The following is a 26541-nucleotide window of genomic DNA, read 5'->3' on the forward strand; positions in this document are numbered from 1 at the left end:
CACATGTGGCCCCAGTAGAGCACTATGCGTGTATGTGCCCCATGGCAGTGGTGTGTGCATGTACATGTGTCCCCAGCAGAGTGCTCCGTGTGTGTATGTGCCCCCCTGCAGGGCAGCATTTGTGTGTCTCTGTGTGTACGTGTGCCCAGGAGAGCAGTGCGTGCGTATATGTATGTGCCCCAGCAGAGCAGTGTGTGTATTGTGTATGTGCGCCCCAGCGCGGTGCTGGGTGGGTGTGTACATGTGCCCCGGCAGAGCGATGTGTGTGTGCCCCTCCCCCCGGCCAGGGTCGGGTGCTTTCCCCGCTCTGGGCACTAGGGGTCTCTCAGGCGCAGCGCTGCCATTGTTGGTGCGGCCACTGCCGCCGCCGCGGGGAGCATGGAGGGGGAGAGCACCTCGGCCCTGCTCTCCGGCTTCGTCTTCGGGGCCCTGACCTTCCAGCACCTCAACACCGCCTCGGACACCGTGAGCGCCGCCCCGCCCCGCCCCGCCCCGCCCCGCCGGGGAAAATGGCGCGCGGGCTCGGCGGGCTTGTGCCCTGTCGGGCGCGCTGGGGGCGGAGGGGGCCGGGGACAAGGATGGGAAGGGGGTTCGGTCTCCGAGGGCTGGGCGGGACGGGGGTTCCTGGGGACAGGAACGGGACGGGGGGGGGTCGGTCTCTGGGGACAGGGACGGGAATGGGGGGGTTGGTCTCGGGCTGGGCGGGACGGGGGTCTCTGGGGACAGGGACGGGAAGGGGGTCTGTCTCTGGGGGCTGGGCGGGACGGGGTGTTTGTCTCTGGGGGGTGGGGCGGGGTGGGATGTCAGCCTTTGAGGGAGGGAGGGATTGTTTGACATTAAGAAGTAGGTTTTCATCCTCTCCACCCTCCCCAATTCCCAAGTTTTTCCTGGGTGGGGAGTAGCTGCTCTTTCCTGGGTGTCAGTGACTTCCCCGTGCTTCACTTTCCTACACGCTCCCTGCTTTGTGGCTTACTCCAGTTCCTCTCTTGATGGTTACACTTTGGCAGCCACAGCCCTGTCCCTATAAATAACTGTGTGTATAGTAATTCTGGACATACTGCCTTCTTCTGCTGACTCTCTCCCCACTGGAAAGGGATGTATGAAAGGGCAGAAATCCTTGGAGCGGGTGTGGCTGATTACAAGGCACTCTTAAAAATAAGTCAGTTTGCTTTGTGAAGGGGAAGGATTTTGCTCTCTCTTGGTGTGAGTCATTTACAACATCCCTTTTTGTAAAATCTTCCCCACTTCAGATGTCACTGCCATTCGAAAGCAGTTTGTATGTGGTACACCTTAACCTTCTTAATCCGGGTGTCAGTAATCCAGAAAACCCATGATTTAGACCTCTGCCACCAGAACAATAATAAAAACAAAACATGTTTTAAATACAATTATACAAAAGAAAAAGTATACATACATATACTGTACTTTCTAGCTTAAATTTAACTTGTAAACATGAGAAGTAGTGGAACACAGCAGTATATAATTGGTGGTTTTCTGCTCAATCACCTACATATGATAATAAAAACAAAATAAAAGTTTAAATACAGGGCTTTAAGGATTTATGACATTATGCATGTACAGTCTCTATGATGGTGTGTACATAACAAAGCTTTAGTAACAGACTTTGCTTATCATTCATTATGGCCAACATCCACAGGCCAGGGAATTCCATATTTGAGCATAGCCATTTTCCCAGGGTTGATGGATTAACTAGTTTCAAATATAGTGGCAATGATAAAAGAGAGGTGGGTTCCAGTTCTGTAAAATGATTAGTATAGGCAGACTCTTGGGCCCACACAAAATGCTGATCTAACTATATGGATGTGATTGCAGGATCAAGGTTTAAATTTTTTCTAAACTGCAATGTTTCCCCCCAGAATTACACATATGAAACGTATAAAATGCTTTTCAGCCCAGGTTTTAGGAAATTAGAGTTTTGATTATCTTGGTCCTGAGTAAAGATAATGATTTTGCCTTATTCACCCAAAAGTTTGGTCCTTGGTCCTGCAAGCTTCGTCATGCTGGCAGACCTCTTTCCCCATATGGATTTCCATTAGGGATGCTAAGGATTAACCTGTAAGCCTCATCCGATATGGATGAAGCATACCAGTTAGAGTTCACTCGTAGGTGCTGGGGCAGCCCCTCATCCAGTGCAGGTGGTGCAGGGGCAAGGCTGCAAGAGAGTCTGAGACTACTCTGGTTGGCTGGAGCATCCTTGCCCACAGCACGCCCAGGGTGCCAGGAACCAGGGCTGCTCTGGCCCAGCTAGAGCGTGCCCTGCATCCAGCATGCCCAGGGCACTAGGAACTGGGGCTGCTCTGGCTGGGGTGGAGCGCCTCTACCTGTGTTGGGCTGGGCTGCTGTTGATGGGGACTGCTGTGGCTGGGCTGGAGTTCCCCCTGCCCACGGCAGCGCCACTGGCAGGGACACATCAGCCAGGCTGGAGCAGTGAGGTTCCTGGTGCACCACATGTGGGGGTGCTCTAGCCCAGCCATGGCTTTCCAGCTTCCTACCCCACAACCTGTTTAACGTTTCACTGGTTAAACCTGGCATTGAATTGGTTTACTCATTAAACAGGATTTTACATTTCTAATCTCCATTGAATTCAGTGGGACCCTGCTCAGAATCTGGCCATGCAGATCAAGTTTTAGATCTGGACATTGGTTTGGAAATGAAGTTCCTGGAAAATTGCTAACAAAGCTGATGCAATTTATGCTTTTCACCACATTTTAAGTTACATTCATAGATATGAAGATCCACACACTGTTCTAATCTGACAGTATACATTCAATCTAGTTCTTAATTTTTTTTTTTTAGGAACAAAGAATCTTTTCTATTAAAACTTTTTATTGCAACATTAGTGTTTAGAATCTAAGTACACTATTATCAGGAAGTTGTTGTTTTTCAGAACTGTAACTCACCTGCATTGTGTATGTAGTGTCAAAGTAGCCTTTACTACTTCTGCATAGTATGTTATGGAATAGTTGATAAGACCCAGCCAAACTTTTAGGTCTAAGTCTGACAGGTAGTCATTAAAGCTAAGTCCTCATGTTCAGTTTTTTTAAAAAGGAAGCATAACAGAAGTAAAAAGCAATAAAAAAAAATACATAGATTACCCAATTTTTTCTTCTCTCATATTTTTGTTTAAAAAACAATGCCATCCACCTCACATCTTTAAAATAGCTAAAAAGGAAACTTTTCACAAGAATGAAAGGCTATAAAGATGTGAGGTGGATGGCATTGTTTTTGAATAAAAATATGAGTGAAGAAAAAATTGGGTAATCCAGTTTTATTTCTGCTGCCTTGTCTTCCTATATGCTTTTGTCAAACCTAAGGGGAAGTTGCGTAAGCATTTTGGGAGAGTCATTTTCACCACCTAGTTGTGGTCTTTTCTGTTGTGCCTTGAATGCACTACTGGTTATGGCAATAAATCATATGGGAAATGATTGCAGACCACACAAAATAAAGGATACTGGTAAAAGTGCAAGAGAAACAAACAAAGGTGCTTGTTATGGTAGATTATTTTTGTAAATTGTAGAACTCCTGTTTCCCACAGTTCATTGTCCAGAGGATGATGATGTTTTTTAAAAACATTATCAATAAAAACATTACCTCTAATGCCCATTTCCTTTGTTTGAATCCCCTACAAAGGAAGGTTTCCTCCTTGGGGAAGTGAAAGGTGAAGCCAAGAACAGCATTACTGATTCACAGATGGATGATGTTGAAGTTGTTTATACAATCGGTGAGTCTGCTCTTGATTTTGGAGAGGGAGTGCATATACCTAAATACTTTACCTCAGATTGGCAACAAAGATCTTAATGAATTTTATCACAATGCTATAGTTAAATATAGTATATATCATTTTGTGAGCTGATCTTTCATATGTTGTTTTACTTTTTTAACCATTTGATTTTTTTAAATATCAACATAAAATATTTTATCTAATAATTCTAACAGACATATGGAAACAAAACTATGTATTTATGTTTTCTTGAATACATCTTCTGTACCAAACAGTAACATTAAAAACAGATTTTTGCCTCTGACTCCTCCTCTTGCCTTCAATAAGTCACCTAACTCTTTTTGGACGAAATTCAGTCCTGGTGAAATCTGGCATAACTTTGAATTCCATGAAGTTGAGCTCATTTAGACCACTTTGACTTTGACTAATTAGTATAAGGTACGTATGGTTATGTCCTGATCCAGCAAACTGTGGTTTGAAGGATCTGGGCCTTAACTGCAAAATACATTTTGATGAAATGTGCATTTTATCTATACTCTTATTCTGCAAAATGAAGAGAACAAAATGGAAAAAAGACCCATGATTCTTATTGAAAAAATAGTCTGAAAAATGCACCTAAATATATAGAAGGCTTCCCTTTATTCTTGAAAACCATAGGATTATTTTTAAAGATTAACTATTTTTATTTCCTGAACCAATGCAGATAGATATTGGAGTTTAGTGTTTGTTTTAGTTGTTTTGAATTTTAAAGGTCCCTTGAGAAAATGTTAACTTCTCAGGAGGATATGGCTATGAATATAGTTTGTAGAAGAGTGTGAGTGCTGAGTACACAAATCCAGAGTAATATGTGTTTTTTCTTTCAGATATACAAAAGCACATTCCATGCTATCAACTTTTCAGGTTAGTATCATTAATTATATGTGTACAAAATCAAATTATTATTATCTACATCAGTTAAGCACAGGTCTTATAACACAGCTAGGGTGAATGACTATCTGCTCTCCAAATAACAGAGACAAAATGCTTTTGGATACATTTGATTCAATTCTGTGTTAGTTTCAAAACCTTTTTATTAGCTGAATTCCGGGTACACATGTTTGTGTGCATGTAAAAATACATATATCACCAGCACCATGATCTGCACTGTGCACACTATGTGATGTTCCTGAGACTCACTCTAACATTAAAAATAGCTTCATTTTTTGTTTAAATCAGCCTCTTCCCATGAGTAGAATTTTCCCCCAGAATTACACTGATGCAGGTCAGTATGTGATCATAGACCAGTAATAGCATTAGGGTCAGATATCTCGTGACCCACTGGGGATATATTATAAGAAAGGGGAGACTGTCAACTTAATAAAGCTACAGTTCACTTGCTTCCAGTTGTAGACGATTCTGAGATAACTGGCTTTAAATGTGACTGATACACACACACATACACACACACACACTCGCTTGCTCGCTCGCTCGCTCTCTCTCTCTCCAGGCACTCATATGCCATGATGGATGCTGCAGAAAAATGTAGGTGACCCCACATCACTCAATACATCTAGTCCAAACTTATGTTGCTGAAGCCTTCAAGCCACACCACATCATTATTGACTTACTATGGCCCTTAAGCATGTAACAAAATCCATCTTTATTCCATTAAAATATTTAAACCTGCATGTCACATTCCAAGTGTAGTCCAGACAAGTGAGAGGTTGTGTTACCACCTACCCTGTAACCTGGATCCCTCACAGTGTTTTGCTGTGGGTTGCTGGGTTGCTTGCAAAGAGACCCTGTGTGTTGCTGTAGAGCTATAGCTCTGGTCCAGCAGCCAGTCAGCAACACTTGAATCACAATCTGGCTTCCACCAACTTTGGTTATTGCTACCTTGATGATCCCAACATACTCCCAGTCCCAGATTTTTCCCAAACCATGTGTTCTGCTCTCTCCAGCCCTCTCCTGGGCAATTCAGAGGTCCATTGGCATTGTAAGGAATCAATATGCAATACAGATAGACCCTTATTAACCCAGAACTACTCTCTCATCTGGTAACATCCATAATCCGGCATGATTTTAGTTAGCCAAATGACCACTTATCATGGGTGTGGCCAGGTTTCCCACAGTCCCATAAAGTCTGTTTCCAGCCACCAGTCCTGGCTCTCAGTGTTCTGTATTATCTAGCTAAATGTCTTCTGAGAGCCCAGTAACCAGTGGAATTGTTGGTAATGCTGCTAGACAATACTGACCTCATTTAGTCTGACAAATTCTCTCATCCAGTATTGGTCAGGTCCTGAGGGTGTTGTTGGAGTAGAGAGGTTGTTATTTTAACTGGAGTTACTAAAACAGTTCAGTTTAAACACAACATTTGATTAGTATTCATTTAAAAAAAACTTCTTTAACTACTGAGAAAAATTTTAAGTGAGTACATGTCTAAAGCACTACAGTCATAAATGGTCACAAGACAAATAAACATAAAACACTTTCTAGTAGCTAAATCTTAACCCATTAGCCTTAGTTCAAGGTAAAATCCTTACATGTTCCTAACAACATTGCTGACCAAATTCTAAGGCCAGGAAATCCCCCATAATCAAAGGTCTGGTTCCTTTGTCTTTTTTGGTAAAAAAGGAGATAGGAATTGAACTCTGGTTATGTTTTTGCACCTCATTTTCATCACCCATTCACCTTTTGAAATACATTTTCCTGATGGTTAGCCCTAGTTAAAGTTCATTCCAGCTGTAAGGATGAAGGCTTGGGGGTCTCACAGTGAGAAAGATTCTCTACTGTAGTTTGCTCACAAGCAGATCAGTCTGATCCTGCTCCCTTTCTTTGCTACTTGACAGCTGATTGCCAGTCAACTTTGGTGACACCTGGCTAGTAGCATCAGTTTGTCTTTTGTGAAACCTGTATGCCCATTCCACAGATTTGTCCAGTAAACACATTATAACCATAATTTCATCTTAAGTTGGTACTGATTAATACACATTTTATATAAATATTACACAATAATATTGCTTGTAAGTATTGTTAGTTTTTATAGGACACCTCAAAAAGCATATTTTTCACAAAAATGATTACACTATTATGTAGGGTGTGACTATGGCATGATCTTGATGACATTGTTCTTAAATTATTGGCTAAATCAGGGCCTATATCTGTATTGTGAATGTAAATAATAGATGGCCTTATTTGATATTATCACTTTAAATAGTCTAATTTTCTGACTATTAAGCATAAACAAAAAAATCAGTATCTACTGGGAAAATGTTTTCCATTCGACTTTGGGGTATTTTATTAACGTTTGATCAGTCTGATGTGAGGCAGCTGCTAGATTATTTTAAGCAGTATTTACTTTGAAACAGTAACTTTATATTCTCCGATCCTTCTAATGATCTTTTCTAGCTTTTATAACTCTGCCGGTGAACTGAATGAACCAGCTCTGAAGAAAATATTATCAGTTTGCAAAAAGGTATTTTATTTTTAAAAATAATCCATACTCTGGGATTTTAGTCAGGGTATTATGATAACTGTGTGTAATAGTACTATGTTGATTCATATATTTAGTTACCAGTATCATTCCATATTTTCATTTCATGAACTTTTTTCCTTGTGTTGTCTTTTCACACAGGCCGTGTCTACATTGGCCTCAAACTTCAAAATGGCCACACAAATGGCCATTTCGAAGTTTACTAATGAAGCGCTGAAATACATATTCAGCGCTTCATTAGCATGTGGGCGGCCACGACGCTTGGAAATTGACACGGCTCGTCCCGACGGGGCTCCTTTTCGAAAGGACCCCGCCTACTTTGAAGTCCCCTTATTCCCATCTGCTCATGGGAATAAGGGGACTTCAAAGTAGGTGGGGTCCTTTCGAAAAGGAGCCCCGTCGGGATGAGCCGCGCGGCGGCGAGCCGTGTCAATTTCGAAGCGCCACGGCCACCCACATGCTAGTGAAGCGCGGAATATGCATTTCAGCGCTTCATTAGTAAACTTCAAAATGGCCATTTGAATGGCCATTTTGAAGTTTGGGGCTAGTGTAGACGTAGCCACAATGTCAAAAATCCAAATTGTACTGAAAGTTGGTCCTCACAAAACACATCCTTTATTTTTTTTAGAGGGTTGGGAAATACTTATTCCCTCTTCTGTGATTCTGTTGTGATTTTTTTCCGTCTTCCATTTAGATCGGTGTTTCCTAATGCATGGGAACCATTTAGATCGGTGAACCATTTAGATTGGTATTTCCCAATGCATGGTCCATGGACTACTAGTGCTCCGCAACCATCTTGCAGGTGGGCCACGGGCTCAGGACTTGCTCCTCCCGCCCTCAGCCCTGCATGTGAACCCCATCCCACAGCTGCGTATCTAGATTTTTGTACTCTAGACGACTAATATTAATAATTTAGTATTTAAGATATTGATATGCAAATGCATTTTGTCATGATGGCTGGCTGGATGGCGGTCTGTGGAAAGGTTTGCTTTGAGTGGGGTGAACCACAGGCCAGAAAGTTTGAGACCACTAATTTAAGTGTTGCAGGGAGATCATATGGCCTCTTCTGTGCTGGAGCTTAGAAGTATTTTTCAATTCAAACATCTCACTTGAAACAGACAGTTGAATTCTATTTGCCTGGACTTTTTCTTCATGCTTTGGAAGAGTTTGCCCTGACATTTAGTGAATCAGATTGGCATTCTCTTGCGTGACTTAAAATACAAATTTTATTTTTCATCAAACACCCTTGCTTCAGAAAAGAATAAACAAGATGACACTGTATTCTGACAGCGAATAGGTGTACTGCTAGTGGACCAAGTTTGGAGCAGGCTTGATTTCGGCATAAGCTCTGAAAGCAAACCAGTATTGATCGCTTTATATTCTCAGCATGTGAGGGGTATGAAATGTTCTCAGTGAGGCCTCAGTTCAGTAGAATGTATAAGCATGAATAGTTTTAATTTAACAACTTGATTGTGGCCACACTAGCCCCCTCCTTTCGGAAGGGACATGGTAATGAGGGATTTTGGAAGATGCTAATGAGGCACTGCCATGAATGTGCAGCACCTCATTAGTAGAATGGCAGCTGCACATGATTCAAAAGTGCCACTTTTGAATCACATGCCGCCTGTGTAGCCAGGAGCCTTTCAAAAGGACCCCGATTTCAAAAGCCCCTTCTTCCCAAAATCAAATGGGAAGAAGGGACTTTGGAAATCAGGGAGTCCTTTTGAAAGGCCCCTGGCTACAGAGGTGGTGTGTGTTTTGAAAGCGGCACTTTTGAATCACGTGTGGCTGCCATTATGCTAATGAGGTGCTGCATATTCTTGGCAGCGCCTCATTAACATCTTCCAAAATCCCTCATTACCATGTCCCTTCTGAAAGGAGGGGGCTAGTGTGGCAACAGCCCTTGTGTTTAAGTACTTTGCTCAATAGGGCTGGTACTACTCTACTCGTGTTTAAAGTCAAGCTGCTACTTGCTATTCCACTAAGTTCAGTGATGGCCCCTTTTTTGACTTTTTCACACTTGTTGTATGTGATGTGCAATTCTAGGAAATGGTAACACTGAAGATCAATTTTTTTTTTCCTACCCAGAATGTGATAGGCTGGTACAAATTCAGACGTAATACAGACCAAACAATGACATTCCGAGAAAGACTTCTTCACAGGAATTTACAGTCATACTTATCAAATCAGGGTCTTGTCTTTCTGTTATTAACTTCAAGTGTAACTACAGAAAGCTGTTCCACTTACAGATTGGAACATGCTTTGCATAGACCGCAAGAGGGGTAAGTACCTCTCAGCTGTTCTAATTCTAGCAGGATATGGGTTTGTGATATGTGTTGTTACTTTCCTAATGCTATTTGTTTTTGTAGTACTTTGGACCAAAATTGCTATTCTTAATGCCAGCACTGACTGATTCACTTAGGAAACCTATTGATTGTTAATTAAAACAATTTTCAATTAAACCGGACAAAGTTAGCAAAATAGATTTAGAAAATATTCTTTACACTAGTAGATCATCTCCTCTCCCTTATAATTAGGATGGCCATCTGCATATTTTTTTCCTCTCTAGCGTCTTTCATTTGAACGCTCTGTCCCTATCCGTCTGATTTTCTCAGCTCCCAAGTTTTACAATCAGTCTCTGCAGCTCAGGAGATAATTAATGATATAGCAAATCTTTATGTTCTGTGTCCATACGTATTTTGTTTTTAAGGACCCTTATAGCAGACATAAAGGAATCTCTGTCAATGACTGTCAGACCTGCCAACAGGGTGGGGGGTACCAAAGGGAGCAGTGGCACCAGGGACTGGTGTTAGAAAGGGGCCTGGAGCTCCAGGCCCCTTTGAAATGCCATAGCAGCAGGGCTCTGCGCAGCTCTGAGGGAGCAGTCTGAGCAGCGCTAAGGGATGACTGCCTTAGGCCTCTCCCCTTCTGCCCCTGCCCCTTCCAGGGGTGCAGAGCTGAGCTCCCTCTCTCACCTTGCCCAGGGGCCCATAGTGGCTATCGGCCCTTTTGATGACTGTTCTTAGTCTCTGACGAAGCTTCCTTGGTGTAGGCAAAAAACAACGTATGCCATTTTCATTATTTATCACCCTTCGTTTGTATCAAATTCACCACCAAGCTACGTAGATTATTGGCAGTTCTTTTAGGCAGTCTGGGAACTCACATCCTAACCAGAAGCAAAACATCTACATTAGAGTTGGACAGGCGTTTTGTGACAATGTTTTTCCATTGGAAAACACCAATTAGTTTTTCTGTGTGAATTTGTATATTTTGACAAAGTTCTTGTGGAGACCAGGCTGGTTTTCAGTGCAATAGAACTCTGCCTGTCAACCTGACACTGTCCACCTGACTCCTTGGCAGCCCTGATTTTCAGGCTCCTGGTTCCTCAGATGCACTAACTCCTTTGCAGTGCACCTGGGACACTGGGTGGGAGTCCTGGCTCCCACGGTCATCTGTATCTCTAGCTTCCAGGGTCCCCCTGCTCTCCAACAACTCACCAGGTGGGCTGCCTCACCTGGAGGAGAATTTGAAAGTCAGAAATCATAGGCCAGGCTGCCTGGATCCTTGGAGTGCCTTCCTCTATCACTTTTTTTTCCCCCTCCTCTTAATTCCCACCACCACTGGGGCTGGTGGACAGGAAAGACAAGCTGCAGCTGAACTAGTATCTTCCCATATGGGGATATTCCCTTCCACAGGAATGGCCAACATTTTATTTTGATTTAGAGCAAAATCTCAATCACTGAGTTTCCAGTAGAATGGATATTCTGTTTTCCACTCAGCTCTAATCTGGCTATCTTGTATCTAGCTTGTTCAAGCTAGCATATCAGTGCCTACCACATTTTTCTTAATAGGCATTATGTTGAATTTTCCTGTTACTTTTCATTACATTTTGACACATAATGACACTTTTTATAAATGTTGCAATTTGGTGCAGCAGCAATACAACTCTCTCACTAAATTGGTCTTATGGCTTCATGCCTCAGTGACCTAAATCACAGTTTAATTAAATTCAGAAAGCTGGCTTAACACTGTAGTTTACAAAACTATTTCTTTGTTAAACTAACATCATTTTTTCAAGAAAGTTTTTGGTAGTTTTGCCTACCTCTTGGAAATCCAGATTGGCCTCTCTCCCCCTTTTAAAAAGTAATTTGCGTAAGGTAGAATTTTGGCAGACTCTTCTGATGTTTTATAAAGAGGATGATTTTTCTTTATTTTTAAAAATATCAGGAAGATCAGGGTTTGTCTTCCATATTTTGAGATTTCATTGTTGGCACAAGAAGAATGGATTTGGGAGACTTCTTGTCGTTGATTAAGAGGCTAGACCTTTAGTCTTTGATAAAGATCTTTTTTCAAATTTTAATGTAGGAATTAGTTTAAAAACACATTCAGAAAACTTAAAATTGAATTAAGTAAGAATCATTTCTGCTTTCAATCATATTTTCTTTCTTGATACCTGTGATGTCAGAATCCTACTTGTAGCCTTTCAGGAAAAAAAGTAGGCAATGTAATTTCTATTGTAAAAAAATATTATAAAACAGACTTTCTGGCCACCTTTTCTACATTATAAAAAGACAAAAGAAAAAATGCATTTTATTCCACTTTTATGGGTAACATTTAACCACCCATGGTTTATTACTGTCATTTATAAAACAAAATAGCAGACACGTAGCACTTGAAAGACTAACAAAATGATTTATTCAGTAATGAGCTTTTGAGAGACAGTCCCACTTCATCATATCAGCCTCTTTTCCAATAGAGAACACGGCTACCTCTCTGTTACTGTCATTTATGTTCTCTAAACTGACATTGAAGTAAGTGGGTGTCAGAGGTTAAGGTAAAAGATGGATGACCCAGCCAGTTGACTCTAGAGATCCACCATTTGAATTTCACTGAAGAAGTATATAGGTCAGAAGGAGAATGGAAGTCTCTTATCCCAGTATGAGCAACAAACTAATCATGCTTGCACTGGAAACAGTTTACATTTTATTGCTTTGCATCCTTTCTCTGCTAGAACTGAAAAACAGATCATCAATTTTTAAGACCCCATCTAGATTACAATAGGTGGGTCAGGTATGAATTCCCTTTACAAAAGCCAGTTGACTCTGCCCCAAAATATTGTGTACTTCTCTTTCTGTCTGTTCTGTCCTTTACTATAGTTCTAACAAGTTGGTCTGGTACTGAAGTTTGTTCTTCCATGAGCAGGGGTCGGCAACCAAATTAGCAAGAAGAGCTATTTTTTTCCAATTTGGTAAAAAACTCAGTAATTCAAGAGCTGCAATGTGTGTGAATGAGACGGTCCTTAATAAATAAAGTCAAACCATACTTTTTATAACCTGTTTTAAGAACAGTGCACACTCAACAATTTGTAATGAAATATACAATAAACCCCTGAAAAGTGCAATTTTGGTTTGTGCTTAACTCACATTAATGCAAGCTAAGTGCAAATTGAAAGGACCACAGCTCCCCACTCCAGCCCCTGGCTCTTCCAGCTTGGGGAAGCCAGAGAGAAGCCAATCTGCCACAGCTGTCTTCCTGCCCAGCTCCCCCAGCTGGGGGAGCTGGCCGGACAGACAGCTGCTGTGGCACGACTTCTCCCTGGCACCCCCAGCGTCCAGAAGCCTGGGGAAGCCAGGAGCTAGGCTGCCACCTAGTTCCCGGCTCCCCACCCCCCACTTGTGCAAAATTCAAGTTATGTGAGGGTGCACAGGAGCACAACCCTTGCATAACTTGGGGGTCTATTGTATGTTTACTGCAGGATGTTCACACACTTTTTATGTAGTCTGTTTCTTCGCACTTTGTCCATACTACTGTCTTCCTGAATTTTCCTCCTAAACATTCTCTCTCTCTCTCTAGGATGCTGGGGGATTTATCTTATGTTTCAAGATCACATTTATATATGAGTTGTTCATTTTGGGGCTTTTAGCCATTCACCGTTTATCAAAAATAATCAGGTTTTTTTTTTTTTTTTTTTTTTTACTTTGCAATTGTAGCATCGGGAGCCACAAAGTCATCCTTAAAGAGTCGCAGGTTGCAGACCCCATCCATGACAATTAATAACATAATTCTGCCTCTGTATCATACATTTTTGTTAAAAACTTTCTTTCACGGATGTACAACTACTAAAACTTGCAATGATAAATTTTCTTGTTCTTGCTTTTTAAAATAGTCTTTTCCATAAAGTTCCTCTGGTAGTTGCCAACTTGGGCATGGCAGAACAGCAAGGTTACAGAACTGTGTCTGGCTCTTGTATTTCTGCTGGCTTTGGCAGAGCAGTAAAAAAACACAGGTAAGAATGAAGCACCATTTTGTACTGAGCTTGTTTTTTCTAATATTTTGTAGATTTCAAATACTGACATATTGTAAAGGAATCAGAAGTTTGACACTTTCAGAATTATTAAGGAGAAAAACAGTTGTTACATTTTACCTACAGTATCTCATGTGATACAGCCCAGCAGGTAACCTTCATAAGTGAAAGGTTTTGTATTAAATAATATGAGCCAAAGATGATTTGTAGGGTAACTGAACTCTTCTCTAAATGCAAATCAGTGACCAGTTCACAATTTTGGATCTGTACTTCATATGTAAAATTCTAATCCATTAAACCTCTTCAGCAATTGATGCCTTTCTAATTTGCTATCCATGTACAAAAATCACTGCCTAAACTTTGAACAAAACAAGACAGCAGTCCTGTAGCGCTTTAAAGACTAACAGATTTATTAGGTGATGAGCTTTCCTGGGACAGACCACCTTCTTCAGATCTGGAGATAGCTCTCTGTCTCAGGAAAGCTCATCACCGAGTAAATTCTTTTGTTAGTCCTTAGAGTGCTACATGATTGCTGTTTTGTTTTGTTAGAATACAGCCTAACACAACTACCTCTGTGTTATTGCCTCAGCTTTTGTTCTGCAATTCATTGATTTGCCATAGCTGTTGTTTTAATTTGAACTGACAGCCAACTTCAAAATATTGAGTACAAAATGTTTTTATTACACTACTACTACTACCTTAAGTTATTGAAATTAGATCCAGTTTACTTTTCTGTAATGCCCTTTGTTCTTTGCATTTTTGTAGATTAGCCAATAAAGACTTTTTTCTTAAGTTGGTTTTTCTTATCTTGGTGCCACTGGATTTGCATCTAGAACAGCTTATTTAAAAATAAATTTATAAGCAATGAACTGAAACACTGCTTATGTAATTTTAAAAATAAATGGATTATAACATCGTGCTTTTACAAAACCTAAATGTGGGTCAATTTTTTTCCTTTAATATTACTTTCCCTTCTCTCACCTGAGGATTTGACAATGATTTTGCATATTAACAAATTAAGCATCTTGACACACCTGGAAAGATAGCTAGAGACTACTTCCATCTCACACTTGGGGAAACAAAAGCAGTGATATTAAGTGATTTGTCCAAAGGCACTCAAATATCTGTAGAAGACCTGGAAATGTGTCATGCACCTGTGTTTCAAATCACTTGCTAGACTATTCTTTACTATGAAATATGCTTAGCACAGGGACAATCTCCATTCTTTTGAATATTTGATTCTACGTGAGGCTGGTGAGATGTTTCATGCAACAACTTGGCATTGTACTCCTGTACAGTCCCTCCACGAAGAACTCTCAGCAGTTTTCCTGCATGCTGCCCCACTTCATCCCCTCATCTGCCACTCTGCCTAGCTCCCTGCCCTTTGCCTTAATGCCTGTTCAACCTGTTCCTGCAACAGGTTGAATCCTGTGCTGCTCTCTCCATCCCCAGCATGCTGTCCCTGTCTTCTTCCAACTCCCCCTGCAGCAGACTGTTCTTGTCTGGTTGCCTGAGATCCCGTTGAACAGTACAATTGGCTGAAGAGGAAGCCACACATTCACCTGGCTTGCAGCTTCTTGCCTTCACACTTGAATAAGAATGAAAGGAACCCCTGTTGCTACCAGTCTGCCTCACTTTCCCCTGCTACAGCTGTCCACATCAAGTGTAGCATTCCTGCTCTGCACATGAAGGGAGCAGCTGAGGCTACCAGAAGAGTAAGCAGAAGCCTCTGCAGCTTCTTCTGTTGGAGAGGACCAGAACTGCGGTCTAGTCATAGCAGTTGAGACTACCATCCGTAGCAGCTGTAGTTCAGCCACAAGCCCTGTGCTGCCAGGAGGAAAAAAAAAAAAAGTGTAGAACCACTGGTATATTCCCTGCTGCATGCCTGCATTTCCTTTAGGCCAGGTCTACAGTAGGAGAGGAAAAAAATATATATATACATATATAGATTCAAAAAATATGCAACTCCAGATATGAGTTACGTAGCTGAAGTGGATGTTTCTTAAATCAATCATCCCCCCCACAGCAGGAGGTAGATGGGACAAATGCTCTACTCAACTTCTCTTAATCCTTGCAACTGCAAGGCATACCAGTGTCAACAGCAGCATCCTGATCATTTGATTTAGTGTGGCCCCACTAGGCACACTAAATCAGATCCCAGAAGATTGGCCGTAAGCATCTTGATCTTCTATTAACTTTAAATGTATCCCTCATCTGAGAGCCTCTGCTGCAGGCCAACGCACAGAGATAGAATTAGGTTATTGATTTGCATTTTCAAGTGCTTTTACCAGAGATTCTGGATCCGAGAGGATAAAAATCACAAAACATCTTATTTAATAGAAGATTTAAGAAACAAGTATAATCTCCGAATGGAATCTGTACTGTTAATCAGCAGTAAAAATTGGGATATGTAGTAAGTTAAAAACAAACACTTGCATATCTAAAATATTCGAGAACAGGAAGTCCTCTGGCACCTTATAGGCTAACAGATATTTTGGAGCATAAGCTTTCATGGGCAAAGACCCGCTTCATCAGATGCATGAGTCTGATGAAGCGGGTCTTTGCTCACAAAAGCTTATGCTCCAAAATATCCGTCTATAAGGTGCCACAGGACTTCTTGTCATTCTTGAAGATACAGACTAACACGGCTACCTCTGTGATACATATCTAAAATATGCAATTCTCCTACACATATTATATATTTACATGGGACTTCACAGGACAGAGACCGAACCCTTGCCAGAAGAGTTTATAACGCAAGACCAACAAAGCCCAGGGAAGCGCTTAAATGGAAGTGAAGACAACTTACCTCCCTTTGAAAAATCTGCCAACTGAAAAATGCTTATTTTTCACCCCAAACCTGTTGTTTTTGCTGTCTGTTAATCATTTAGTCTTGGAATCCAGATACCTACAGTTTATATTCTAACATGAAGTAAATGCCAGTATCCATCATTTAACTATTCACTGAATACCTGCTACACTTAAGCAATTACTACCGAGGTAGGCATCTAAGTCAGTGGACATGAGAATGCTAAGCATCACTTCATGTGCATACATAGTTATGTTTAATTCTACATTGGGCTTCTTTTTGTGTCTAAAGGTCAGAATTTTTTCTTGAAGATGGATCACTAAAGGAGGTCTGTAAGATTAATGAAATGTATGCCACCTTGCAGGAAGAATTGAAGGTAGGTCATTAGCTTTCAAACAAGCTTATGTTATCAGATCATAGATGTTAAAGCACTGCAAGCAAGTCAAATATTCACACAGGAAGTCCTAAATATCATTTATGCTAAGGCAACCCAACATCTACCCAACCCAACAGCACAAAGAAAGCATTAAAGTGAGTGTAAATAAAATTTGCTTCCACTTGAAGGTCCTTTTGTAATGCCACTATGATGTAAAGTGGCATTACTGTACATGAGAATTACATCCAAGGTGTCTTTTGCAAAAATATGCAATTATAAAGGAGGTGGAAGAAAGACTTGGTACAGAGCAGTTGACATAAGTCGTACATCATTTAGCATTTCCATTAACTGCCTGGATAATTGCGAATGACTTCGTCAGTGAAGAATTTGAGTTATGTGCTGGGCTCTGGAATAATGTACCTGCTACAAAAGATGAAGGGCTCTTGCAGAAGGTGCAATCAGCTAAATTGTAGAGTAACAGCAATGTAGGGGGCACTGATTGGCAGCTGTAAGGATTGGAACAAAAGTGTGCCTTCTGCTATTCTAAATCTTCTTTTAGTTTCTCCTACCCATACATATCAGTGCCTTCCATAGATGACTTTCCAAAAGGGATTTTGGATTACAGCAGTGAAACTGGTGAAAACAATTTGCCACATTATATGCGTTAACATGTCAGCCAAAACTGGGCAGTGAACGAAATGCTTGGAGACTGAAGGTGACACACTTTTGAAAGGTTCACAAATCATAAGCTGGGTCTGCTCTAAAAGTTGACATTTTTATATAGTGCTCATTCTGGCTGGGGGCCATAAACTATGAATTTCAGTGCAATGTACCTTTCTTTTTAAAAAATGTATCTAACTAGCATGGTTATGAAAATTACATCCTGTTCATATATGAAACGTTAACCAATAAGTTACCTTATTGAGGGGCAACTGATATGGTACATCACTTAAAATAGTCATTCAAAGTTAGATATAAGTACTATACGTAGGCCTGAGGAGTGCCACAAATCCATGTTGGGTCCTTTTAAGTGATGGGAGAATGTTACCTTGCCTCCAAAACAAAAGAGAAGGTCCTACTACTTGAGTTTAAAAGACTCCATGAAATACTAGAATGTATGGCAACAAATCTTCCAGGATTACAGGTAAATTATACTAGATGATATCCTAAGTATTTTCCAATTAGATGCCAATACAGTAATCATTTTACTATCCACACTATACCCTCAATACTGCTTTGTTTTTTAATGGATCTTGTTTTTGAACAGCATGCTCCTTGTTAACTTTTTTTAAAGGACGCACTGAACTTTACCTGGAGCACATAAATAAATCCAACCTATGACTAATTTAATGACTACAGTTGAATGTTCAGTAGAATTAACTTGTTTTGCAGAAGATATGTTCTAAAGTAGAGGGCAGTGAACGATCAGTAGAGAAACTCCTCGCAGAAGTGGATCAACTAAAACAAGAAATAAAAAGAAAAAGGGAGAAGACACAAACTTCAGGTAATGTAGAAGGATAATCACGCCACTTCCTTGAATTACATGACTGGCAAAAAGGAACATGAATAGTTATATGTTTAGAAGAATCGCATTTCCTTGGAGGACCCCCCCCCCCCCCCAAGACATTAAGGTAAATCTCAGATTTCAGCTATCCCACCAAATTAAGTCAGATCTAAAAACCCCATATTATGGAATTAATTCTAGACTCTACATTAGTGAGTAGTCTCTACAGGTGTAATCTCAGATGTTTGCCACTAGATACTAAACTGCATTGGACTCCAGTCACTTCTAACTAGAACTAATCTGTATTCTATCAAAAAGTTTGGTAACCACAATTTTTTTTCTTTACACATGGGCCATGTCTACACTACAAAAATAATTTCAAAGTTGCTTACTTCAAAGTTGAGCCTCTACACACATCCTACTTTGAAGTTTAACTTCAAAGTAGGGCACTACTCCATTCTTGGGACTGGAGTAAGAAATTCAAAGTTGGGCTCCCTTACTTCAAAGTTAACTTTGAAGGGAAAATGTGTGTAGACTCTCTGGAGGCTATTTCAAAGTAGCGCCTCACTGGGAAGTTAGTTCCTAGTGTAGATGCACCCATGAAGTCTAAAAAGTTTGGATACTTGTGTTTAAGCTACCATCACTTTTTAACAACAGTCAAAAGGGAAACTTAATACCTCTCTAGAGGAGAAACTTTGCTAATCATAATTTATCTACGTAAGCATAATTTAGGAGAGAGATCTTTGCTGGTTATGTATAGAAACATGCTCCCACAGTCCTCTTCATTAAGCAACTCCAAATCTAAAACAAAAAGGTGCACTAATGGTGGGAATACTACAAAGATAGTTTGCATTTCTTTTTCTATTATTCAGGGGAGATCACAAGTGATTCAGATGAACCAAAGGAAAACGTTTTCCTTTGTCAAGCTTTACAAACTTTTTTCCCAAATTCTGGACTTCAGAACTGTATTGTTTCCTTAAAAGGCAGGCAGATTTCTAAACTCTGTTGTAACACAGATCACAAAATAAGTGTAATGGACAAACTGACTCTAATGAAAGATGACAGTGACTTTCCTGAATCTGGAACAAGGCAGATAACCAAGCGCAAAGCTAGCATAACTACAGCTGGACGAAAACCATTCAAGAAATCATGCTCATTTCAACTTCACCACAAGTTACTAAAACGGGACCAAGACAACGGAAACCAAGAAGAAAAACTTACAATGAGCGGTACTGAAACAGACGAGGAAACTTTGGAGAAAGCTACAGACACTAATGAACATCCACAGTCGCCAACTTTTTAATCCTTTTGGTCCAAATGTAGGATTTTCCTCAGGATGACTACTGCTGCACCAAAAAAACTACTGCCAACACATTTACCACAGTCTATCAATTTATAGTAGGGCTAAACTAATGTATCGTTTTTTAAAAAATTAAAAAATATTTTTTTAAAGTGCAGGTTTCTTTTTTGGAAAATGTAGGGCAGAGTCCAGATTACATTCCCTCACTCTGCATTCCCTTTCTCAGGACTCACAGTAGGAAGACTAGTAGAAGAGTACAGATATTGAAAACTTAAAGCTGCTGCAACTGTCAGTCAGGATATTCTACTATACTTTGTCATAAGTGCTGCTATGCTCTTATTGCTAAAGGAAGCTAATACATGTAGACTTTGTTCAGCAGCAACTGCATCTACAGTGCCAAAAGCTTGGTGTCTGGGTCTGCTGCAATGTTATGTTAGCAGCATAAGTTACTTGGTCTCACTCTAATTACTTGTTCTTGTATTCTGAGCACTTTTTCTTGGGTTTTACTTGGAAATGGCTCCTATGATAAGCAAGTTTAACTCCACGTTTTCCCTCTCTTTAAACTCAAAGATATGGAGGTATAGTAAGGAGTAGAGTCCTGCTGCATTTTAAGATCAGATTCTAATGCAAGAAATAGCACACAAGTTGAGAACTTTAATGTTTTGCGTCCTTTACTGTAAACATGTAGAACTCTCTCTCCGTTTGAGTGCTCAATTCTGGTATTTACTATAATGTGCGCTAAGAAGAATGCCAAGCATTTTGGGTAGGAATATAAATTACATGAACATCAGTTCCAAATTTGTTAGTTGTTACAGAAGTCAAGGTACTGATAGCCTGACGAGCATGTAAACATTATAAAATAACTTTATTGTTTTGTGCACAGTTTACATAACTTACTCCGGATGCCTGATATCACAAATTTTTGGGTCATTAAGAAATATTGGATCCTTATATGCAACTGGCATAAATCCTGCAAGAAATGAATACTGTTTTAATAAGTTTTTTAAATAAAAAGAATTTTGTCTACAAAATCTAGTTTATAGCTATGCTTACCAATTACATGAGCTCTTTTAATAGCTTTTGAAATCTCTTTTTGCTTCTTTGCACACAACCCTGTAAAAACAGATTTTAGTATCTTATTTCAGGTATCCAAATAATAGATTCAGTTAATAGGTCAATTATTAGGGATACCCTCAGACACCCTCCCCTTTTTAAAAAGAAAAAAAGTCTAACTGAAGGATTGATAAATCAGATTGCACAAAGTATAGTGCGTAGAAAGTGTACAATTAAAATACCTGAATTCCTAATCATGACAATATCTACTTGTCACATTATGCAGTAGTTTCATAGTTGATTTTAATTGTTACCACAAAAATTGTTACTGCTAAAATGGTTAAATATAAAGTACTAACTTTTTATATTAGCTCTAAGTAAATACTCTTAAGGCTATGTCTACACTAGACATAGAAGTCAACTGCTGATACGCAATTTTAGCAATGCCAATGGTGTAGCTAAAAATTGATTTAGCCACTGTTGACTTCCGTGTCTGTCCACACGGTGGAAAGCTGATGGGAGCATTTCTCCCTTCAACCTTCCTTATTCTCGCCTCTTGCGAGGAGTACAGGGGTCGATGTTGACCTCTGGGAACATCATTTCACATATGCACAAAATGAAACCCCAGAAGATCAACCCTGATCAATCTTCTGCGATAGTGTGGCTGTAGCCCCTATAAGATAAACAAAGATTATTTGTTAAATTGACATTAAACTATAGCTTACATACCTGTTATGTGTCTGCCATAAATGCGTCCAGTATACGGAGAAATAAACTGGGACAAAAGCTATTAAAAAACCAAAAAAACCTAATAAATATTCTTGCAAACCCATAATTTTTAAAAGTTAGACTATATTCTGACATGTAAACTCCCTGTGTTATAGCATTTGATATGTGCCTCAAACAACGTATCACAATAACAACTTGCTGGCTTTTAAACCAGAATTTAAAACCCAGGCACATTAATATTCTAAATATTTTTCTGTAGCATTTATCTTGGTTATTTACAAATATTAAGAAATTAATAAGTTCCTGATGTGTTACTATCATCCCCACTTTACACATAAAGAAATGAGTCACACATTAAGGCCAGAACCACCTACAGGTTGAATCTCTCTAAGCCAGCACCTTTAGAACCTGACTGGTCCCAAACCAGACAATTTACTAAATCATGAGGGTGAATTTTGTCTAGCAGCATTACCAAAACTTCCACTGCTTACTAGAAGATACTTAGGGGTAAAGTAGAGCTAACAGCCAGCACAGACTACTGAGAACCAGAACTGGTGCCTGGAAACAAACATTATGGGATGGAAGGAAACTTGGCCACACTTATAAGTGGACAGCCAGCTAACTAAAATTAACCGGACTACAGATGTTGCCAGACCAGAGAGTGTAGGACTAAAGAGGTTCAGTCTGCACTAGCTTTAAAAGCTCTGTTTGAGAATCTTCTGACGTGACTTCTCAGAGAACACCCATTAATCTCCATTGCAGCTATGAGTGCTCAGGACTTCTGAAAGTCTGATATTTCCAAGGAGCAAAAATTGTTGCACTTTTTTTTTTTTTTTTTTACAAAATTGAAATATTTGTCAAGGAAATAAAGGGTTTTTGGTTTTGTTTGTTTGTTTTACTTTCCGTATTTGCAGTCAAATGAATATTAACTTCCTCAATAGGCCAGTTTATTAAACTCTTCACTGTTCTGAATATCATCCCTCAGTCCACAAAATCCTATCAGGAGTCTCTCTTCCAGGAGGCCCAACTATTCTGAACAGAAGACTTCATTCTTCTACTCACTCATAAAACATAGTTAGACTGATCACTGATCTAATCTCCTGTTCCTTATGGAGAACCATACAACATCAGTCTTAAGTTTGTATGCTATGCTTATTACCAGAAAAACCATACCAGTGCTCTAAATATTTCCCCAGCAGCACGATTAAAAGAAAGAGAATCAACTGTCAGTTTGCCAGGGCACTTTCAGTGTTTCCTGCATCTAGTGCAAAGATAACAAGTGGAGAGTATTCTTCACTCCCCCCCAATTTTACCTCTTTCATTTCTAGGATATAATCTTTGTAGCCCCATTCTTCCCTGGCTGCTCCTGTTCCAATAGCAACTTCTCCATAAATGAAACTGACCAAACAACTGCCTGAGACAATCACCGCACAAATTCATATTGCAAAGAATCTCACCTGTACATTCTTGTAGTCTACATTTATTCCACACAGGACACATCTCTTCGGAGGCTCCTTATAGGGGTTTTCCATTTCAACTGGCTGAAATAAGAAATAGTTTAAATGTGCTTTTTTTTAATTCCCCCACAATGGGACATACAGTGGCTATGTACACAAGAGATAATCTACTTGATTTCTCTGGAACACAATAACACCATGAAACTGAAGTGAAAGCTATTATTGAGATATAGCACATGCCACTAGAGGCTGTTTCATGTTGCAAACCGAGACATTTCCTTCCTAAGCTATGTGAGTTAAAAGTTAAGGTGCCAATCTTGTCTTTCAGCTGCTTTTCTATTTGTATGCATGGACCCCCTCATCTTCCAGATATTTAAAAGTTAGAAAATAGGAACTCTCTCTTCACCACTTGATACAAGAAAAAGCTTTTGATTCTATTTAGCACCACATGGCACCTGCTGGAACTCAGCAGGTGGAAGCAGCATGTTCAATATTCCCCTTCCTTGCTTAAAGGATGCTCCTCCAGGATTTACCTAATGAAAGAATAAACAGGACTATATTAAGGAAAGGGTAGGAGGAGCCGAGGGGTGGCTGAGTGTGGGTACATTGGGATGGGACAGGAGTGGTTCAGTAAATGTGCAGGGACACATAGGGATGAGCAGATGTGCCCAACTGAATGAGAGAGACTAATGATCAAGTAAGGTGTGCGTGGAAGACATCTAATCATCTCCCCTTTTACCCAAAAGACTGTTCTGTACTTCTCAGATCCACACCCAACAACCCTCCAGCATCAGTTCCAGGTTCTGCCCAGCAATTACTTTCCTCCCGCAAGACTTCCTCCATTACCCTGGATTCCCACCAAGACTCTCCACTGCTTTTAATGGGGCAGGAGGAAGTATGTTTCTGTATTGTAATTTAAATGAAATATTACTTAAAGTTCTAAACTAATATGCCTAAAAAGAATCTGTCAAAAAACAATTCCTTAATCTTTGTCATCTGTCTTTTTACAGACATATCTTTTGACAGGTATTCTGAAATAAATTACCAAAATAATTGAAACTGGCATGATTATATTATGTTATTTTGACACATGAAATATGCATAATTTTTCATTTTTGGCAAAGAAATTCCTCATGAATATACTTACACTTTTAAGACCTGTTGTTCCTTAGCACTGTAAGTTCAATCAACCATAAAAAGTGTCAAGTTATAGCCTCTTACCAGATCCACATTGCAGGACACCTGTTCCTGCTGTGAACTATATCCCCTTCTCCACAACACTGTTGAAGGAAGAAAATAAAAGCGTTGTTTAGAATTGCCATTTTGAAGTGAGTTTAACAACAAAATACCCACAACAATTCCCTGCATAAACTGAGCGCCGCGTGTCCTCCGTGGTTTACTGCGTAAGAACCGAAGGACGCTCCACTGGCCGTTTGTTTCCGGAGTCTAAAACGCTCTCAAGGCAGCATGTCCGAAGCAGGCAGGAGACGTGGGGCGGCAGGGAGAGGGCAAGCGCTGCGCTCCGGATCCATCAGCGGACAGCCGAACCCTCCTCCTACACCAGGGCAGGGCCGGTGGCGCACGGACGCAGTTACCGAGCTCTGGCGACCGGATCACACTGCAGGCCGTCCTCGACCGCCTCCTGCGGAGGTCAAGCCCCGAGGCTTCAGACAGGAGACCCCAGAGCCATCTGGGGCGCAGTCCTACCCGTGTCAAGGGCCTGCAAAGGGCCGGTGCTCTGCCGCCCCATACGTTGGGCGGAGGTGAACCGCGCGCCCTCCACCCCAGGCTGCGCAGAGAGCGCGGACACGAGGCCAGCTGCTCTGCATGCGATCCCTCCCGCCCGTCCCTAGGTGAACTCACCCGCACTGCTTCCTTCGCCAGCTGCCAGAATCTGCTGCAGCCTCCCCCACCCGCGAGTGACCGCCATCACTCTCCCGACTGACCCTTCACGGCACCCGTCCGGCAGCTGCTGCCGCCTTCGGCGCAATAGGGTGCGCATACGCAGAAAACACCTTCCTCCACCGCAGTAGCGTGAAGGCGATTTGATCGTTGTAGCGTGACAAATAAACATTCCAGCCAATCAGAGTGCAGCTAGTCTGCCTTCCGCCTTCCGGCGCCTAATGGGAACACGAGCTTCCCTTGAGTTCCTGGGTCGTTGTGGCTGGTTGGCTAAAGAACGGAAATGACGTTAGGGACAGCGCAGGCTGGGGACAGTTGGGAAGTGGGAGGCTGTTGCTGTTAGCGGTCCCTTGTGCGCTGGGCCTCTCGGAGAGTCGTTGTCACGGGAGTAGGAGCCTGACTGCCCGGCCCCCCTCTAGCGATGGCTCCGCCGCTGTCCCTCGCCCCCCTACAGGTGTTGCCTCGCTCCAAAGACCCGCTGTCCCCTGACCTGCCCTGACCGGCGGCTCGGGGCTAGGCATGGAGCGGGGCGGCCCCGTAGTACGCAGGAAGAGCCGGGCCGCCTCGGCCCGTAAGAGGAGCCGAGAACGAGCCCCGTCCCCCGGCGCCGGCTCCCCGCCGGCCCGGAAAAGAACGAGTTCTATGGCCGAGGAGGAGCTGCAACCCGCCCCCGCCAGCCCCGAGGTATGGGGGTGGGGAGCTGAAGTACGCCTGCCCCCTCCAGGGGAATCCTCTCTCCTCTCCGTGTCGGGAGGGAACGACTGCGGAAGCGGTCGGGGATGGGTGAAGCGGACAGCCGTACCCTGGCCAGTTCCCACCGCTCATGTATGTACTGTTGGGAGAGCTGGGCAGCTGGCCCAGTGTCCTAGCTATTCGCGGCGGGTGGGGGGAGGGTGAGAACAAGGTAGTTACCAACAGGTCTTCTCAGCCAGTCGCACCTATTGAAAGTGAGCGTTTTAGGGTTATCGAGAGCATGAGGTTGTGTCCCTGACTGTTCTGGCTAGTGACCACAAACAGAGCTAATCTCTGAATTTATCCAATTATTTTTTGAGCTCACTGATAATTCTGGTCTTCAAAACCTACCTGGGAACAAGTGACATAGGTGAAGAAGTACTTCCCTGTGTTTTCAAAAACAAGAAGTCTTGTGGCACCTTATGGACTAACAGATATTTTGGCGCATAAGCTTTCGTGGGCAAAGACCTGCTCTATTCGTGATGCATCTGACGAAGCGGGTCTTTGCCCACGAAAGCTTATGTTCCAAAATATCTGTTTATCTGTAGGGTGCCAGAGTACTTTTTGTTATTTTTGAAGATACACTCATTCCTCATTAAACAAGTACTTTACTAACAAGTACTTGCTTAAATGAGGGACATGTTTACTTACCTTTGTACACTCTGCAAGTGAACTTCCCCCCCACTAATACAAGGGTAATCCCCTCCCCTGGCTCCAACCTGCCCTAGTCTGACCTCCCCGTCACACAGCCCCAATCCACGGTATCCTGCCCCCCCAACTGCCACCAGCCCCGCAGCAGCCTGAACCATGCCCCTCCTTGGCAGCTTGATCACGCCCCCCACACCTCTGCTGGCTCCGCGGCAGCCTGGTCACCCCCACCTCAGCCCTCCTCTGCCCCGTGGCAGCCTGATTCCCTCCCGCTGCGTACCTCTGCTGCGGCAGCCCAACCTCCCTCCGCTGGCCCCACGGCAGCACGATCCCCTGCCTTCCGCCGCCCTGCAGCAGCCTGACCCCCCTGCCTTCTGCTACCCCGCGGCAGCCTGATCCCCTGCCCTCCCCGCGGCAGCAAGACCCCCCGCTCTCCGCTGGCCCTGCAGCAGCAAGACCCTCTGCCGCCCAAGGTTCGCTTACCTTTCAAAAGCTGCACCACCTGCTGCCACT

General features: G+C 41.9%; 3 protein-coding genes across 9 annotated transcripts in view; 2 read left to right on the forward strand and 1 right to left on the reverse strand.

Annotated features, from left to right (window-relative positions):
* The first annotated feature begins 353 nt into the window (after nucleotides 1-353).
* On the forward strand, nucleotides 354-20368 carry ABRAXAS1 (abraxas 1, BRCA1 A complex subunit). 2 transcript variants are annotated; one of them, XM_074993683.1, is made up of 9 exons: nucleotides 354-465; nucleotides 3652-3742; nucleotides 4606-4642; nucleotides 7130-7196; nucleotides 9303-9496; nucleotides 13381-13500; nucleotides 16619-16703; nucleotides 18096-18207; nucleotides 19080-20368. In XM_074993683.1, exons 1-9 carry the CDS (start codon nucleotides 379-381, stop codon nucleotides 19508-19510), a joined length of 1224 nt encoding a protein of 407 aa, XP_074849784.1. In that variant the 5' UTR covers nucleotides 354-378; the 3' UTR covers nucleotides 19511-20368. The 2 variants fall into 2 exon arrangements, with proteins under 2 accessions (XP_074849784.1, XP_074849785.1); XM_074993684.1 differs by having other exon boundaries at nucleotides 374-465; nucleotides 3656-3742; nucleotides 19080-20363.
* On the reverse strand, nucleotides 16075-24756 carry MRPS18C (mitochondrial ribosomal protein S18C). 3 transcript variants are annotated; one of them, XM_074993686.1, is made up of 7 exons: nucleotides 24610-24756; nucleotides 23968-24026; nucleotides 22747-22830; nucleotides 21290-21347; nucleotides 20561-20620; nucleotides 20405-20477; nucleotides 16075-18161 (listed from the first exon to the last, which is right to left on the reverse strand). In XM_074993686.1, exons 1-7 carry the CDS (start codon nucleotides 24746-24748, stop codon nucleotides 18158-18160), a joined length of 477 nt encoding a protein of 158 aa, XP_074849787.1. In that variant the 5' UTR covers nucleotides 24749-24756; the 3' UTR covers nucleotides 16075-18157. The 3 variants fall into 3 exon arrangements, with proteins under 3 accessions (XP_074849787.1, XP_074849786.1, XP_074849788.1); XM_074993685.1 differs by lacking the exon at nucleotides 16075-18161 and having other exon boundaries at nucleotides 20356-20477; XM_074993687.1 differs by lacking the exon at nucleotides 16075-18161 and having other exon boundaries at nucleotides 20356-20477; nucleotides 23968-24388; nucleotides 24610-24730.
* Nucleotides 24757-24955: 199 nt separating this feature from the next.
* Nucleotides 24956-26541, forward strand: part of HELQ (helicase, POLQ like) — a 42259-nt gene continuing 40673 nt past the window's right edge. The window contains exon 1 of one of the 4 annotated variants that reach the window (XM_074993689.1): nucleotides 24956-25473. In XM_074993689.1, the coding sequence (XP_074849790.1) occupies nucleotides 25168-25473 (306 nt within the window). In that variant the 5' untranslated portion in view covers nucleotides 24956-25167. The remainder of the gene's footprint in view (nucleotides 25474-26541) is intronic. The other 3 variants (XM_074993690.1, XM_074993691.1, XM_074993692.1) reach the window with 3 other exon arrangements.

This window comes from Carettochelys insculpta, chromosome 4 (genome assembly GCF_033958435.1).
Source record: "Carettochelys insculpta isolate YL-2023 chromosome 4, ASM3395843v1, whole genome shotgun sequence".
Lineage (NCBI taxonomy): Eukaryota > Metazoa > Chordata > Testudines > Carettochelyidae > Carettochelys > Carettochelys insculpta.

What these genes read in the sequence shown, in the direction of transcription:
- MRPS18C (XM_074993686.1), bottom strand. Translation starts at nt 24,748, where the DNA reads ATGCGCACCCTATTGCGCCGAAGGCGGCAGCAGCTGCCGGACGGGTGC. An exon ending in TTATGGCAGACACATAACAG is followed by an intron (nt 20,621 to 21,289) that starts GTATGTAAGCTA and finishes CTGTTTTTACAG; the next exon opens with GGTTGTGTGCAAAGAAGCAA. An exon ending in TAAAAGAGCTCATGTAATTG is followed by an intron (nt 20,478 to 20,560) that starts GTAAGCATAGCT and finishes CATTTCTTGCAG; the next exon opens with GATTTATGCCAGTTGCATAT.
- ABRAXAS1 (XM_074993683.1), top strand. Translation starts at nt 379, where the DNA reads ATGGAGGGGGAGAGCACCTCGGCCCTGCTCTCCGGCTTCGTCTTCGGG. An exon ending in TGAAGTTGTTTATACAATCG is followed by an intron (nt 3,743 to 4,605) that starts GTGAGTCTGCTC and finishes TTTTTCTTTCAG; the next exon opens with ATATACAAAAGCACATTCCA. An exon ending in GGAGAAGACACAAACTTCAG is followed by an intron (nt 18,208 to 19,079) that starts GTAATGTAGAAG and finishes TCTATTATTCAG; the next exon opens with GGGAGATCACAAGTGATTCA.